Source organism: Antechinus flavipes, chromosome 4, assembly GCF_016432865.1.
Source record: "Antechinus flavipes isolate AdamAnt ecotype Samford, QLD, Australia chromosome 4, AdamAnt_v2, whole genome shotgun sequence".
NCBI classification, from domain to species: domain Eukaryota; kingdom Metazoa; phylum Chordata; class Mammalia; order Dasyuromorphia; family Dasyuridae; genus Antechinus; species Antechinus flavipes.
The window spans coordinates 11,072,379-11,089,391 of NC_067401.1; the positions used below are offsets into that span (position 1 = coordinate 11,072,379).

The window sequence follows — 17,013 nt, forward strand, 5'->3', positions numbered from 1 at the left end:
TCTGCCTCCATCTCTGCAGATGTTGGAGTACAAGCGGGCTACCCTTGGAGATGAGGAGGCCCCGGAGCCTTCGCCAGATGGCGTCGCCTCTCCAGAAGCTCTGGAGGTCTGCATGATCTCGTGGGCCACGGGGTTGGGGAAAGGGAGTCTCCGAGTCAGCTTCCCTTCCCTAGTTGTGGGGGGCAAGAAGATGCAGCGGATCTGAACCAGAATCCGGGCCCACATTTATTAAGCCTGTGACCCTTGGCGGGCATCTCACTCTGTGGGGCCTGTTTATTCATCCATGACTGAAAGGGCTGGACGGGGACCTAGCTCAGAGCTTTTATTCTCTGGGCCTCGGTTTCTCCATCTGTAACAAGAAGGCTATCGGCCCAGAGGTCCTCCAAAGTCCCTTCAGTTCTGAATCTCTAACCCTTCTTCATTCACTGGCCGGCCTCCTTCCCCACTTGTGTCCACTCTCCTTGAACCTGAGCTTCCCTGTGAGAAATCAGCAGATCAAGATTAGGTAAATAGGCTGGAGGACTCAATGGTAGCTCCTTGAGCAGAGTTAGTTACTCCCATTGATTAAGAATATTAGGTTGATATTCACATACTGCCCTGCTTACAAAGTGTCCACACCTTCTCACTTGACTATAGCAATGACCCATATGGGGCAGCATGGTTGAGTGGGGAACCTAGAAGACCAGGTTCAAGGCTGGACTCTGCTACGGAGCAGTTGTGTGACTGAGCAAGAGACTTGACATTTCAGTGTCTGAGGCAAGCCCTAAGACTGCAGTCCATCAGCCCTGGTTAAGCACCTATTATGTGCCAGTCATTTATGCTGAGGTACAAAATCACTATAAATGCACTGGTGGAGTTCCCTACATGGATGAAATCACAGATCTGGACTTTCCCCAACCCCACCTTAAAAACTTAATAATGACCCATTTAGGAGCAGCTAGAAGGCTCAGTGAACAGAGCACTGACCCTGGAGTCAGGAGGAACTGAGTGCAAATTTAACTCCAGACACTTAACACTTCCTGACTGGGTGATCTTGGGTAAATCACTTAACTCCAATTTTGTCACTAAAAAAGAAAAAAGAGAGAGAGAGAGAGAGAGAAAGAAAGAAGAAGAGAGAGAGAGGGAAAGAAAGGAAGGAAGAAAGAAAAAGAAAGAGAGAGAAAGAAAGAAAAAAGAGAGAGAGAGAAAGAAAGAAGAAGAGAGAGAGAGAAAAGAAGAAGAGAGAGAGAGAGAAAAGAAGAAGAGAGAGAGAGAAAGAAAGAAAAGAAAGAAAGAAAGAAAGAAAGAAAGAAAGAAAGAAAGGAAGGAAGGAAGGAAGGAAGGAAGGAAGGAAGGAAGAAAGAAAGAAAGAAAGAAAGAAAGAAAGAAAGAAAGAAAGAAAGAAAGAAAGAAAGAAAAGGACAGAGGGAGGGAAGGAAGGAATGAAGAAAAAGGGAAAAAAAGGAAAGCTCAATTGTTTTAGCTTCCATTCCACTTTAAAGAGGGAAGCTGAATATAGTGGCAAGTGTGCAGAGCTCATCTCTGACATGAGCTGTTCTCTAAGCTTCTGTTTACTTCTCTGATGATCTGACTACCCGGGATCACCTCTCTGGTCTGGAGCAGAGCTGAACCCCAGTCTTCCTGACCCAGTGTTGGCCCACTCTCCAAGACACCTGCTGACTTTAGAGTCACATGAGAAGGAAGGTTAAGTTTTTCCCAAACAGAGCAGTAAATGGCATCACGAAAGTTCTCATATTCCCTTTAGTGCCTCCCACGTGAGGCAGAGCGCTATGGCACAGCATTAGCATCAGGAGGACTTGAGTTCTAATCCTGCTCCCTGGGTGACACTAGGCCACCTCTCTGGGCCCCAGCAATTCTCTAAATCGATAATTTATAGAAGAATGGCTGGGCTTCCTCGGTGAAGGGAGTTTCCACACTTGGAGTACCCTACACTCACAGAGTCACACGTGTGGACCCCACCTCCCGCAGCCCCTGTGAAGATCATCTGAGATTGATTCTATAAAGTGCTTTGCAAAGCTCTAGGCATTGCACAAAGGGCAAGAGTTATTATTCGACCATCGGATGTATCCGTCCCTTGCCCTTCCTTTCCTTTCTAGGTTTCCATCAGCATTATTCAGAGGAAAGGCTATCAACTCAGAGGAAATAGGTTCCAATCCCATGCCTGATGCTCCCAACCTTGGGGAGTCATCCTTGAACAAGTCATACTGAGTTTCCCTAAGCCTCAGTTTCCCTCTCTGTAAAATGAGGGAATGGGACTGAATGACCTCTGGAGTTTCTGCTCCCAAGCTGTTTTGCCTTCCTGGACTCAGTTTCCTCCTATGTAAAGTTAAAGAACTGGCAAAATGGCCTCTGAAATACCTTCCAGTTATCATTCGATGATCCAATGATTCCTCTCCGAGCGCCACAGCTCTGAGATCGTCGCTCAGTTGGTTTGTGCCATGGACAGAGCGCTGGAGTCAGGAAGACCCGAGTTCAAATCCCGCCTTAGCCACTCATTAGTAATATGAACCTGAACAAGTCACTTAGCTTTAGCCTCTATCCACCTTAGTTTCCTCCCCTGGAAAATGGGTCTAATAAGAGCACCTACCTCCCAGAGTTTGTTTAAGTCCTTAGTGCCTGGCGCCCATTAGGTACCAGATAAATACTAGCTATCATTATTATTAATCTAGTTGAAAGCCCCTCCCTCTCTCTCTTCACTTTGTTCTCCCAGGTGGGCTTCCGAAAAAGGTCAGGCCATCTGCTGAGCTCCCGGACACAGCTAGAACTGACCTTGATGGGCATCTCGCTGCTGCTGGGCGTCTTGCTCTTGGGTTGTTCCATTTCCCTGGGGGTCCAGTACAGCCAAGGTAGGTGAGCCCCAGGCTCCACCCCTCTCTCTGGGAGCTGACACCAGCATCTGGAAGCAGAGCTGGCTCTGGATCCCGGGATGGCATTTACTGGTGCCTTGGCTGGTGCCAAGGAAAACTCCCCGAAAGACTCAAAGCTCCTCCAGGGCAGCAGCAGTTGTTTCATTCTTTCTTCATAACAATAGCTAGTGCCCAGGACAGGACCTGGCACTCAATAGGTGCTCAATAAATGTTTGCTGAGTGAATAATTAGAAGTGTTCCTACAGGAAATGGTTGCCTCTGGAGGTGGGACCTCTTCCTCTGGAACTTTACAAGGAGAGGCTGGAGGACCATTTGGGGAGAGTGTCATAGGGAAGACTTCTTTTCTCATACTTAGTTACTACTAAGGTTTCTTCCAATGCTGAGATTTCGATATTCTGTGACCACGGGCAAGCCGTCAGATTCAATATAGTACGATGGGAAAAGTTCTGGGTTCAAATCTCAGCCAATGTCACTTAATTACTTCTCTGATCCCCAGCAAGGCATCTCTCTGCCTCAGTTTCCTCACCTGTAAAATGCTAGAGATTGACCTAGATTTAACTCTAAGTCCTATGACCCTCATTCTGAGATTTCTTCTATTCCATTTAGGGAAGAAGCTGAGGAGTGAATGCATTGTGGAGGCCCTAGGGCCATGGGAGGTGGGGTGGGGAGCAGTTGGGAGAAGGTTTAAGGTTCTTCCTGCGTGGGTGTCTGACGTCTTTTCCATTACGACCTCTTCAATGGCAGGAAGTGTAACTTTTGCCTTTCTTTGTATCCTCAGTGCTTAGTTTTGCCTGGTTTTGTATCTCTCTTTATGGCTTCCTTACATCCAAGTCTTCCTCCATGCTTCCCATTTTCCTGGGGAAATTATTTCAGTTTTCCTTGACTAAAAAAAGGGTTTGGGTAGAATAACCTGTAAGATCATGTACAGCTCGAAGTCTATGAGTCTATGATTGCAAAATGTAAATTCCATCAGCTAATCAATTGACAAGTATTTATTAGACACCTACTGTGTACTTGAGATGCTGGAGATGTAAATATAAAAGTGCAACAGTCCTTGCCCTCAAGAAGCATATTCTATTTGGTGAATATATAGACAATTCATAGGCAGGTGAATAGAAAATATGTACAAAATAAATACATGATGATTTTGAAAGTTGATACTTATAAATGGGGGGTTGATGAAAAGCTCTTGAAGGAGATAGTTCTTGAGTTTTTTTTTTTTTTTTTGTTGAGGCAATTGGGGTTAAGTGACTTGTCCAGAGTCACACAGCTAGGAAGTATTAAGTGTCTGAGACCAGATTTGGACTCCTGACTTCCAGGCTTGTGCTCTATCTACTACGCCACCTAGCTTCCCCTCTTCTCTTTCTTTTCTGTCTGAAAACATTTTGCATTTCATTTTCACATAGGAATATTTTTTTCACCAATTCAAAATACCCATTGTAATTTTTTCCCCCAAATCACATTCCTCCTTTGCAGAACAAAATTTCTGTACAAAAAATATTCTATATTTGGTATTTAATTTTCCACATTCAGATTATGGAATAACATCTATGTCCCTCTTTGAGGGGTAGGCCCTTAAGTCCATTAAGACCATTTGCCCTTAAATCTTTGTATTTCTAGCACCTTGAACAGATCCCGGCCCAAAATAGGTGCCTAATAAATGTTTCTTGATCCATTACTTGATCTCTTCTTTGGGTATTAAGTTTCTCCTCCTTTGCTGAAGGAGGATTTCTCTCTCCCTCACCTTTTCCCAGCCACGGTCTCCTTAAATAACACCTGCCTGACAGAAGCCTGCATTCGAGTGGCCGGCAAGATCCTCGAGTCCCTGGACCGGGAGGTGAGCCCCTGTGAGGACTTTTACCAATTCTCCTGTGGGGGCTGGATGCGGCGGAACCCACTGCCTGATGGACGTTCCAGGTGGAATACCTTCAACAGTCTCTGGGACCAGAATCAGGCTGTGTTGAAACATTTACTTGGTGAGTCTAGAAAAGTCCTGGGGCAGGGTCCTACCACAGGCCAGGATCTATCAGGGAGGGAAAGCAGATGGGGACCTTAGTGGTGACAGGGGCAGGGAGACCCACCCAGTCAGGAAAAACCCACAATAGGAGGCCCATTGGGGTTGATCAGATCTCACCGCCCAATTATGATCTGCCTGGGATAAGACACTGCCTTACCGCATCTCAGTTTCCTTCTCTATAATAAAAGACTTGGACTAGATAGTCTCGAAGGTCCCTTCTAGCTCTAGATCAGTGATCTGTGCGGCCCAGAGTGACTGGAAAGAGCAAAGAGGAAAGTCTTGGCTTGGGAAGCAAGAAATGGGAAGTGCAGAGCCCTCCCTGCCCTTAGCTTACTGAGGGAGGTGCAAGCCTCTCCCCTTTCTGGGCCTGTTCTCTCTGTTCACTTGAGAGTTGACCGGATACTGTCCAAGGTACTGATGCAAGTTAACAATCTAGAATAACAATATTAAAACGATAATAATAATAAATGATTTCATCTCTAAAGTACTCCGAGAATTATAAAACTTTCTTCCCTAGTACCTCTGCTGTGTGAAGGTCAAGGATTGCCATCTCTATTTTCTTTTCCTTTTTAAATTTCACAAGGATTTCTTGATGTAGCCCAGTGGTTTCAAACTGGATTTTGACTTAGAAAACAACATCGGACCATTATCTATATCAGGGTCCTCAAACTACGGCCCTGCGGCCAGATGCGGCAGCTGAGGACCATTATCCCCCTCACCCAAGGCTATGAAGTTTCTTTATTTAAAGGCCCACAAAACAAAGGTTTTGTTTTTACTCTAGTCCGGCCTTCCACCAGTCTGAGGGACAGTGAACTGGCCCCCTGTTTAAAAAGTTTGAGGACCCCTGATTATATTTTGTTAAACGTTTTCAAGTTATGTTTCAATCTGGTTTGAGCAGCACCCGAGAACGTTGTTGGGAAAATACCCAACGGGCTTCGTATTTGACTGACTTCTCTAGTAAAGATCTGAGACTCAGTTGTTCTGCAACTGAAAATAGTCTTAGAAGAGTCACCTCAGGTCACTGAGAGGATCACACAGTGACTACATCTACCATGTCACACCGTCTCTTCTGGTTTTGTTCATTTTCTGGACTCAGAAATTTGCTCATAATCATACAGCTCAGAGATATTAGACCCAGGATTTGAATGGAGGAAGCAGTTTCAATGAACAGAGCATTAGGCCTGGAGTTAGGAAGTCCTGAGTTCAAATCCAGATTCAAATATTTATTAGCTGTGTGACTGTGGGCAAGTCAATTAACCCCATATCTGCCTCAGTTTTCCCATCTGTAAAATGGGAATAAAAATAACATCTGCCTCCTTCTTGTGAAGGTTGAATGAGATAATAATTTTATGGTATTATATCAATGTTGGCTCTTATTTTTTTCCTGACTGTAGATCTAAGGCTCTTTCCATTAAATCATATTGCCTCTAGGATTTGGAGAAGGGGCTGCTAGTAGAGAGGTCAGCATCAAGTCTCCTTTTGGAGCCCAGCCAGAGTTCCTATCACTTTTTGGGACTTAAATCACAGTCCTCTTCTCCCTTTATTTGCTATTTTAGCCAAACTAGCCTTCAAGTTGTTCCACAAACCCTATGGAACCTTTACCAGAGCAAAGAATCCTCAGTGGCTCCTACTGCCCCTAAGACAAAACACTGAAGTCCTTTTCTTCGTCGGTAAAGTCCTTCTGTAGCCTATCTTTCCAATCCCATGGTTCACTGCTTCCCTTAGCACATTATACCACCCAATTGGGACACTTGTTATCCCTGGAACTTGACATTTCCTATATCTTTGCTATGGGCAGGCGTTCCCAATCTCCTAACGACTTGTGCTTCCTTCCTTCTTAATTAATATTCTATTTGACTGGCAAAATATTTATTGCATTTATCTCTTTCATTTTTATTTAGCTTCCTCTTTAAGTCACTAATACAATTAAGCTTCTTAATTTCAAAGACTATTTTGTCCCATCTAGTCTTGTATGCCCAGAGTCCTGCATGGTGCTTTATATGCAGAATGCACCCTGTTAAATATGATGAAACTGTGGTGCAATGGAAAGAGTGAAAAGTCCTAAGTTCAAATCCCAGCTGTCACTTTCTACCTGAACGACTGAGACAAATCACCTTTACCTCTCCGTGCCTCAGTTTCCTTCTCTGTAAAATGAGCGGAGTTGGACTCAATGACTTCCAAGATCCCTTCTTGTTTCCAGCCCTAGAGTTTCTCCTCCTCTGTCCTTCTTAAAATCCACTGTTCCCTTTAGAGTGTGGCTCAAGGGCCACCTTCTCCTTTCCCAATGCCCTTTGCTGTAATGGCTTCTCCCGTGCATTCATTTTTAGCTCTTTATAGAACTGGAGGGCAGGGAGTTCAACTCCTTCCTTCCTTCCTTAGGGAAGCAAAGTGCCCAGTGTCTACTAAGCTTTTTGAACCCATCTGACATACACAGAGGAGGGTTCACAGTCTTGTCCGACTGGTATTGGGCAGCATTTGAACCCAGGTCTTCTGGCCATCAGCTCCCCTCTCCACACTGCCCCGGTTTCCTTGATAGCCTCGCACAAGCTTATTAAATGGATGAAAGAACATGCAGTTGGGGAGAAATCTAGAGCTCTTGTAGGATGCTCAGGGTTTCCCTGGAGGGAGGCTGAGAAGCCAAAACTTGCCTTTACTCCAGAACCCTCGTGGGTGATGGCCTGGTGAGCAGCAGCAGCCCCCACCCCCAGATCCCAGGTCAGTGGCAGTACACCCCCTCCCCCTGACGTATTTGCAAAAGGGGATCATGGGAGTTCAGAGCTAGAGCTGGACAGGACCGTAGGAGGCTGAGAAGGGAAGGATGGCCCAGAGTCCCACAGGCAGTCAGTGCAGCAGAGATGGTGACTTGGTGCCCTGTCCCACGCGCAGAGAACGAGACTTTCAACTCCAGCAGCGAGGCAGAGCGCAAGACCCAGCGCTATTATCTCTCCTGCCTGCGGGAGCAGCGGATCGAAGAGCTGGGTGCCCAGCCCCTCCGGGACCTCATTGACAAGGTGGGGCTGGACCCTCACTGGTGGGGATGGCTCAGGGAGAATCGGAGAAAGGACCTTCCCGGGAAGGGGGGGGCAGGCAGAAAAAGGAGTTCAGGGGCCAGAAGCCCTCGGGTTCCTCTCTTTTAGATCGGAGGTTGGAACATCACAGGACCCTGGGCCCAGGACAACTTCATGGACGTTTTAAAGACGGTGTCTGGGACCTACCGGGCCAGCCCCTTCTTCACGGTCTATGTCAGCGCTGACGCCAAGAGCTCCAATAGCAACGTGATTCAGGTGAGGGGCCGGGCGGGTGCCGGGTGGGGCCAGAGTTCCTGTGCGGAATGTGGGACTCCGAGGTCCTAGGGAAGCTCTTGGGGGCTCCTCCTCCCACCGCCAGGGCATCCAGGGCGGCCTTTCCGCTTCCGTTACAGGTGGATCAGTCGGGCCTCTTTCTGCCTTCCAGGGATTACTACCTGAACCGAACGGCCAATGAGAAAGTAAGACGCCCCATCCAGCCTCCTTGTTTCCTCTTCATGGGGGGCTTGGGCACCCACCCGGAAACCCCTTAGTTAGTTACTGTCATTCTCCGTAGGCCGCTGGCCAAGGCACACTCCGTGGTACCAAGATGCATAATATTTAGAGTGGGAGGGGCCCAACCCCCAATTTTACTGAGAGGCTTTGAAAGGTTGAGGTGATGAGAATCTGAGGCAGGATTTGAACCCAGGTTTTCCTAATTTGAGGTTTTAGTAATTGGGAGAAGGAAGGGCACAATAGATATAAAGCAGAAGATGAGTAATACTCTTTGATTCTTTTTTTGTTCTTGCTGAGGCAATTGGGGTTAAGTGACTTGCCCAGGGTCACACAGTCAGGAAGTGTTAAATGTCTGGCTGGATTTGAACTCAAGTCCTCCTGACTTCAGGGCTGGTGCTCTCTCTACTGCGCTCCCTAGCGGCCCCAATGGGCAGCTTTTTAAGGCAGCAAACCTAAATTTGCCCCTGAAACTTCCATTAATTGCTCCTTCGAAGGCCAAAGAGACCAAGTCCAGTCCATTCACTACGAGAAATCTTTTCAGACATTGTGTCCTGTCTCCCCTCTCTCCAGCCCTTTCCCCCATCCCCCATCCATCTCCTTCTCCAGCCTAAATTAGCCTGGTTCCTTAACCAACCTTTAAACAACCTGAGCTCCAGGTCCTTCACCCTCTTGGCTGGCGTCTGCAAACACTCGTTCCTCAATGTCCTTGCTGAGCTCTGAGAGCAGACCTGACAGAGTGGCCCACCAGTGGGTTAGCCCGCGCTCCAGGACTATTACCCACGAGTCTTGGGGCGACGCTTCCCATGCAGCCTCTCTCTGATCTCTGCTCACTCATGGAGTTCACTGAACAGCAAGATCCTTTCCAGGAAGCCTTCTATCTCGCCGTCCCTCCTCTCCTACACTCAGTAAACGGCTTTTGGACCCAAGTAGAAGAGCCGAATTTCGTCTTATAAAATCCAGCCCATGCCCCGCCTGCTGGTGTCCTTTGGATATCTGTAAGACCCCCGCCCCAAGCTCTGTCCCCCTTGGCTATAATTCCCTCCCCTTCTCCCTCTGTGTCACTTACGGGTTTGACAAGCAGGCCCTCTTGTCTTCATCCAAGTCACTGGTAAAACGTTAGACAGCACAGGATCTGCCCCTGATTCTTGGGGCGCCCCACGGGGGACTTCCTTCCCTTTAACTCTGAGTGATTCCTGACTTTCAGCCAGGTCTGAATCCATGTATCCCTCCTAATTGTTCCATCCTCTCTCCATTTCTTTCACAAGAACTAGAAATACTTTAGGCTGAGAAAACCTATGTAAACTATTTCCAGTAGTTTAGGCCGCCTGTCCAAACAAAAAAAAAGAAAAAGGAAAGAGAATTCGTCTGCCATGATCTGAAGCCAGGCTGGTCCTTTCTGATCACCGCTTCCCTTCCTAAAGGTTCCCCAGCCCTCCCTTTCATGATATGTGCTAGGTTTTGGCAGAAATCAAGGTCTGACTCGCTAGCCTAGAGCTGGAAGATTTCTTTTTGCTTTCTTGAAAATGATATTAATACTTCACGGCTTCCCTGAATCTCCCAGATCCTTCATCTAACAGGTGCATGGAACTCTCCTTGGTACTTGGTTGTAGTAATGAGTGAACTGAAATATCTATTCATATCCTCATGGAAATTATATTCCAAGTCAATATTAGAATAGGCAATTTATTATTAATATTATTTTTTGCTGAGGCAATTGGGGTTCAGTGACTTGCTCAGGGTCACACAGGAAGTGTTAAGTGTCTGAGGTCACATTTGAACTCAGATCCTCCTGACTTCAGGGCTGGTGCTCTATCCACTGCGCCACCTAGCTGCCCCCCAATAATACACATTTTTAAAGAGTAAAGAATTAAAGAATAAAACAAATCCATATTCTCCCTGGGATTTTTGTCAATCATAAATGACCAATCTTTTTTTTTTTTTTCTCCCAAGTGTCATGGAGAATGGCTCAATAATCACATATCTGATCCTTTCAGAATATCTGAATATATTCCATCCGGGAAAGACATCATTAAGAACAGGCATATAGTCTCTTCCTCTCTTCTCACTTATCTTGGAGGTTGATTCCTCGTAACTATTTTTGTTCTTTCTTTTCTTTCATTGTATGTCCTTCTAATCTAAAGTGACCTTAGCAAAAGAAAATAAGTCAAATTTCCCTTTATTCTTTCCATAGTCCCTTGCCACTATCCCACCCAGCCAGGGCAGTGGCTCTCTTTCTGCATCCTTATCTTTCCCCAAATATTGTTTTAAAACAAATAAATACCTTGTTGTTGTCTTTGGCTTTCCTTGCCAGCTTTACTTTATTCTGAGCATTAGGACTAATATTGTCTCAGAACTCAATCATACTTTTGTATTCCTTCCTATTTTCCTGTTCCTGTTCTTAGAACTTTTAAAAAGGTGGGGGATGATGTGTGTGGGCCACTGTGAATGATGACCTTTAAATATATGTGTGTGTATATGTGTCTCTGTGTGAATACATAAATATATACATATATATGTATATGTACTATATATATATGTTCTCTCTCTCTCTCTCTCTCTCTCTCTCTATATATATATATATAATGGGTATTTTTGCTGAACTGTTCCCCATTCTATTTTTTTCTCATGGAGATGTTTCTGTGGAAGAGAAAAAGGAAGCAACACCTTGGAAATGTAGGTGATATAAAATAAAAAGTGTCAATGAAGTTTAATTTTTAACAATCCGAGTTGGTCGAAGAGTTCCTTGTATCCATCTTCTCTTTACACAATTACCCTTTGTCTTCTTTGTCAGAATTATTTCCAATTGGGTTTCCAGAATCTCATCCTTGAGGGTTTCCCAGACTTCCTAGACTAACTCACGCTGAGAATTTTAATCTATGAGATGCTCTCTTTCCCCCGAACCTGCTCTCCCTGGGCTTGGGTGCAAGTCAGATGAGACCCAACTTTACTGATCTATATTACAGACTCTTTTTTTTTTAAATAGCTTTTTATTTACAAGTTATATACATGGGTAATTTTTCAGCCTTGACAATTGCCAAACCTTTTGTTCCAACTTTTTCCTCTCCTTCCCCCCACCCCCTCCCCTAGATGGCAGGTTGACCGATACATGTTAAATATGTTAAAGTATAAATTAAAGACAATACAAGTATACATGTCCAAACAGTTGTTTTGCTTATATTACAGACTCTTAAAGGGTTAGCAAAGTTCTCCCATTTTCACCTTACCAAACTAGCCAGGAAATAATTTTTCCTCATTGTTGAGAATCAAATATAAAATAGAATTTGCTCACCCTCATTGGCCCCTTCACTTTTTCCCTCCCAGCCAATCAAGCTTATATGATTTACTTAAGATCATATAATTAGTTAAGTGTCACATGCCTGACAGAGGCTAAATTTAAACTCAGTTCCTTCTGATTCCTTTTGAAAGATGAAATTAGTTTCATTCTTCTTTCTTTCTTTGCTGAGGTAATTGGGGTTAAGTGAGTCGCCCAGGATTTGTCAAGCGTCTGAAGTTGGATTTGAACTCAGGTCCTCCTGCTCTATCCATTGCACCACCCAGCTGTTCCCTTTGTTCTTTAAAGTCAAGAAATTAGCTCCTGTGTTTGAAGCTGCAAGTTCCATTATCTGGATAGCTGAGCCCCCACCACAAGGTGGCGCAATGGATAAAGTGCTGAGCCTGAAGTGGAGGAGACCTGAATTCAAATTCAGACCTATTCTTTGTATGACCTTGGAAAAGGTTACTTAACTCTTGCCTCAATTTCCTCCTCTGTAAAATGGAGATCACAACGGCACCTACCTTGAATGACGATATTCACGTCCATATCTGCTATTTGTGATCGACTCTATCTATTTCTTCCTTCTGTCCAGATGGTCTCTATTATACTCTAATAACAAAATTTCATCTGATTCACCTTTCATCGAGCATCCTCCCAGTGCTTTCTGCTATTTCCTGAATTTCCTCCCATAATTCTATCTTCCTTAAGGGCAACGCTACTTGAGAGACAATGCTACAACTGCCCATCCTAATTCCGCTGGCCAAAGTGGTTCCAGCCATATTCCGGTCCCGGACTCTTGGGGATGATGTGGGATCCGGGCGGCTTCTGTGTATTAGGGCCTCTTGTTCTCTCTTGCTTTTGGCCCAGACATTTGAGAGAGTGCTTTTTATTTCAGCTTACTTAGTTGGAGCTTTTCTCCAGGGAACCTTTGGATGCTGCTCTAAACTTGGTACTCTACACAGAAGGATTTGTGGCGGGCACAGTGATAAGGGAATAATAAGGAAGGAGGGGTGGAGTGCTAAGGAAGGACAGTCAACATGATGGTGATTGGGAAGAACTTGGGAAGACCAAATGTATAACTTGATGAGGTAGCAGAGTTTATGGGAAAATTCTTTTCCATACAAGTTTATCTTCATGTAATTCCCTATCCCAGAGGGCAGGACATGATTGAGTTTGGGCCTTTGTTTTTCCAGCCCAGCACAGCCTTGGAACAAAAAAGTGCTAAATAAATGTTAGATTGAACAATGAATATCCAATCAATCAATCAGTCGATCAAGAAACATTTGTTAAGCCCCAATACCAGGCCCAGGGGCTAGGTGGTGCCATCTGAAGTCACAGGAACACTTCTGGGAGATCAGATCTGGCCTTAGATACTATGTGATCCTGGCCAAGTCACTTAACTCTTTGCCTCAATTTATTCATCTGTAAAATGAGAAGGAAATAGCAAACCATTCTGGTGTCTCTGACAAGAAAACTCCAAATGGGGTCACAAAGAGTGATCTACATTTACTAGTTTCCTCATCTTGTAAAATGAGCTGGAGAAGGAAATGGCAAACTACTCCATTTTCTTCACCAAGAAAGCACCCAAGGAGATCCCAGTCAGATCTGTCTTACATCCACAAAGTACAATGATCTAGAGGAGTAAGTACAATAGCTGGGGGTATCCAGGAAGCTTTGTTCTTGAACTGAGTTTCGAAGGAAAACGAGAGCGTTTGAGAGGTGAAGGTGAGATGGAGGCGTGTTTTAGACATGAAGGACGGTCGCACAAAGGCAAGAAGATGGGAAAAGGAATACTCGCTGTGAGGAACAGCCAGAAGGCTGCTTTGACTGGACCAGGGAGGAGGAAGAGGCTGGAAAGGTAGAGGGGAGCCAAGCTGGGAAGAACTTTAGATGCCAGCAGAAGTTTAGACTTGGTCCCAGGGCAATAGGGAGGCCTTGGATTTGATGGCGTAGAGGAGTAAACTCCATGAGGGCGGGTGGTTGTTGAGCAAGGTTTGGGAGATGAGGGATGGACAAGTCAGTCTTGACAAAGAAAGGAGAAGTTGTGAAGTATTGTGGCAGGATTTGAGGTGGGAGAAGAACTCACCAAGAAGGCTCCAGTAAAGGAATGGGTGTCCACAGAAATGTTTTCAGACAGAAAAGAAAGAGAAGAGGGGCAGCCGCGTGGTGCAGTGGATAGAGCACCAGCCCTGAAGTCAGGAGGACCTGAGTTCAAATCTGGTCTTAGATACTTAAAACTTCCTAGCTGTGTGACCCTGGGCAAGTCACTTAACCCCAACTGCCTCAGCAAAAAGAGAGAGAGAGATAAGAACTCAATCTTCTCAATAGAGTGACTTATATGAACAAAGAGGGGCAGAGACAGGAGGAAAGTGGTTGATATGAAAGTCAACATACAATCAATGAGAACTTTGTGAAAAAGCACAAGATTTAGGTCTTGGAGAGGTACCCTGGTGAGGCATTTAATCTTTGCGGCCTTCAGTTCCTTCATCTGTAAAATGAGGAGACCTCAAGGCTTCTCCCGGTTCTAGTAGATGATCTAGTCCAACTACCTCACAGATGAGGAAACCGAGACTTAGGATGGGATCTGCCGGTGAACAAGGCTTCCCAACTTCATCTGTGCGAGTGCCGGCATTTGGTGGCCAAGGTCTCTCCAAATATCATTTCATGACCTCTCAGAGACCTTACCGGGGATAAGGCAAAGGAAGGCCCATAGGATGGGGGTGTCCAACCCGAGGTTGGTTGAAGGATATTCTGCAGAGCTCCTTGGGGCTTCCGGAAAGCTGCAGATGGGAATGGGACATTCGTAATTGGTGTCGGCAGGTCAGAGCACGGCTTCCCATCTTTCCCTTTTCTGTCCTATCTCTGACGTGTCTTCGACAGACTCCCCCCTTTTCAGGGACGTCAGGACAGCGATGGGTGGGGAGCAAGGTGTTCTCTGCTGCCGGCCGCCATGTTGGCTTTTGGGCATCTTCAGTTGCTGAGTGTGGAATGGGTTTTTATTTATTCAGCTTTGGCTAAAAAGAGACACACGTGAGCATCCTTGAGATGCTGGGCTCTGTGAGAGGCCAGATGGACGCCTTTGCCATGAGGCCGTTCTTCCTTAAAATTTCTCAACTGCTGTTAGGACCTAAAACAAAAAGCAAGGGCTATTTAATCCTTAGGGGATACTTACGTGTGATGTGAGCATTACATGATCTATCCATCTGTCTATCTAGCTCCCTTTGTGGCGCTTAAAGGACTTTTAAAGGTACTTCTTTAAAGTATACCTTAAGGTAGTTATTATTGTTGGTCCCTTAAAAAGGTTTTATTGATATTATTATATTTTTAATAATCCTATCATTTCCCCAAATTCTTCTCCATTCGAACTGAAAGCTCCCCTTTACCCAGACAGCCATCGATCAACAGACATTTCTCGAGGTCACGTTTCCATTCTATTCCAGGCACTGTGCAGAGAAAAAAGAATTCTCTGGCAATAAGGAACTTATATTCTATGTCAGGAGGAGAAGAGACAGTCTCTCTCTCTCTCTTTCTCTCTCTCTATCTCTGTCTCTGTCTCTCTGTGTTTCTGTCTCTCTCTCTGTCTCTGTCTGTCTGTCTGTCTCTCTCTGTCTCTCTGTCTCTGTCTGTGTTTCTGTCTGTCTCTCTCTCTTTCTCTCTTTCTTTTTCTCTTTCTCTTTCTCTTTCTCTGTCTCTTTCTGTGTTTCTGTCTCTGTCTCTCCCTCTCTCTGTCTCCAAGACATCAGTCGAAGAGCTGTAAGAAAAGCCTGGGCCCAGGAGTTTGGGCTTTTGGTTTTTTGCTCAGGGTTACATAGGAAGGGCCAGAGCAGGCTCTGACGCAGGAACCTGCTCTTTCCCTCAGAGAAGGCAGAGGACCTGCCCAGTCCCACGGCCACAATGTCCGGGAGCTGAGGTCCAGACCTCAGTCCCTTTGATTCCCCAAAGCGCTTGCCACTGGGCCACCTGGCTTCTGCCGCTAGGGGGCACCGCAGGCAGGAGGCAGGGAGGGAGCCCTAGGGCCCCCTGGCACGTTGTGGGGATGCCGTGGCAGGTGCTGGCTGCCTACCTGGACTACATGGTGGAACTGGGCACTCTGCTGGGCGGCGACCCCGACTCCACGAGGGAGCAGATGCAGCAGGTGATAGACCTGGAAATGGAGCTGGCCAACATCACGGTCCCCCAGGATCAGCGTCGGGATGAGGAAAAGATCTACAACAAGATGAGCATCTCTGAGCTTCAGGTAGGGCGGGTGGGGGGAGAGCCTGGGAGGGGGCTCAGGGGGCGTTCCCCGGGGGGGGGGCTGGGGCATCCCCAGACTCTCAGTGCTCAGAGTGAGCCAAGCAAAGCCGGCGCTGCTCTGCAGCTGGGGCCGGGGTTCAAGGGCCTGTCCTGATTTTCCTGCTCTGGCTCCCATTGGCTGCTTGCCTTCGGGACCATCACAAAGGACATCAGAGCATCCCAGAATTCTGCCCTGGCTGTCACCGGGCCTGAGGGGGGGAGGGGGGCGCGACGGAAGCAGCAGCTGTGACTGTGCCCTGAGGCGATGTGGGGGAGGGGGGATGTGCAAGCTGTTCCCGGCCCTCCCCATCCCCCTCTGCAATTCCTAAGCAACCAGATGCTGTTGCCATGGCAACAGGCCAGGATCTGGGCCCACATCAGAAGCCGAAAGGCCTGAGGGAAGGACTGGGCCGGAGCTTAGGACAGATGGGAAAATCTCACTGACCTCATTCTCTGGGCTCTCCTTGCTCCCAGGCCCTGGCCCCTTCTGTGGAATGGCTGGACTTCCTGTCTTTCGCCCTGTCCCCGCTGGAGCTGGGCGACGCAGAGCCCGTGGTGGTCTACGGGACCGACTATCTGCAGCAGGTGTCGGAGCTCATCAATCGCACAGAGAGAAGGTGGGGAGGGGTGGCCCGCACCCACGGGTCCCAAGGGCCCGAATTGAGCATGTAGACGTGAGGGCCGGCAGAGTGTGTCGGGGGTCCCCAGGCTCAGCGTAGAAGCTTGCTACCCCATTGGGAGCCCAGAGAAACTCTAGATGATGTAGGCAAACCCAGCCTGACCTGTCCCTGCCCATGCCCTCCACTTCCTCCTCCCCATGCCCTCTGCTTCCTCCTTCCGATGCCCTCCGCTTCTTCCTCCTAATGCCTTCCGTTTCTTCCTCCCCATGCCCTCCGTTTCCTCCTCCCCATGCCCTCTGCTTCCTCCTCCTAATGCCCTCCACTTTCTCCTCCCCATGCCCTCCGCTTCCTCCTCCCAATGCCCTCCACTTCCTCCTCCTAATGCCCTCCACTTCCTCTTCCCCATGCCCTCTGCTTCCTCCTCCCAATGCCCTCCACT

The 17,013-nt window shown here is 46.9% G+C and overlaps 1 protein-coding gene across 3 annotated transcripts in view; it reads left to right on the forward strand.

Annotated features, from left to right (window-relative positions):
• ECE2 (endothelin converting enzyme 2) overlaps window positions 1-17,013 on the forward strand; it is a 50,342-nt gene that overhangs the window by 18,552 nt on the left and 14,777 nt on the right. For all 3 annotated transcript variants that reach the window (XM_051999931.1, XM_051999929.1, XM_051999928.1), the window contains 8 exons: window positions 20-106; window positions 2,711-2,846; window positions 4,622-4,843; window positions 7,771-7,895; window positions 8,022-8,168; window positions 8,306-8,371; window positions 15,728-15,916; window positions 16,429-16,571. In XM_051999931.1, coding sequence (XP_051855891.1) covers window positions 20-106; window positions 2,711-2,846; window positions 4,622-4,843; window positions 7,771-7,895; window positions 8,022-8,168; window positions 8,306-8,371; window positions 15,728-15,916; window positions 16,429-16,571 — 1,115 coding nt within the window. The remainder of the gene's footprint in view (window positions 1-19; window positions 107-2,710; window positions 2,847-4,621; window positions 4,844-7,770; window positions 7,896-8,021; window positions 8,169-8,305; window positions 8,372-15,727; window positions 15,917-16,428; window positions 16,572-17,013) is intronic.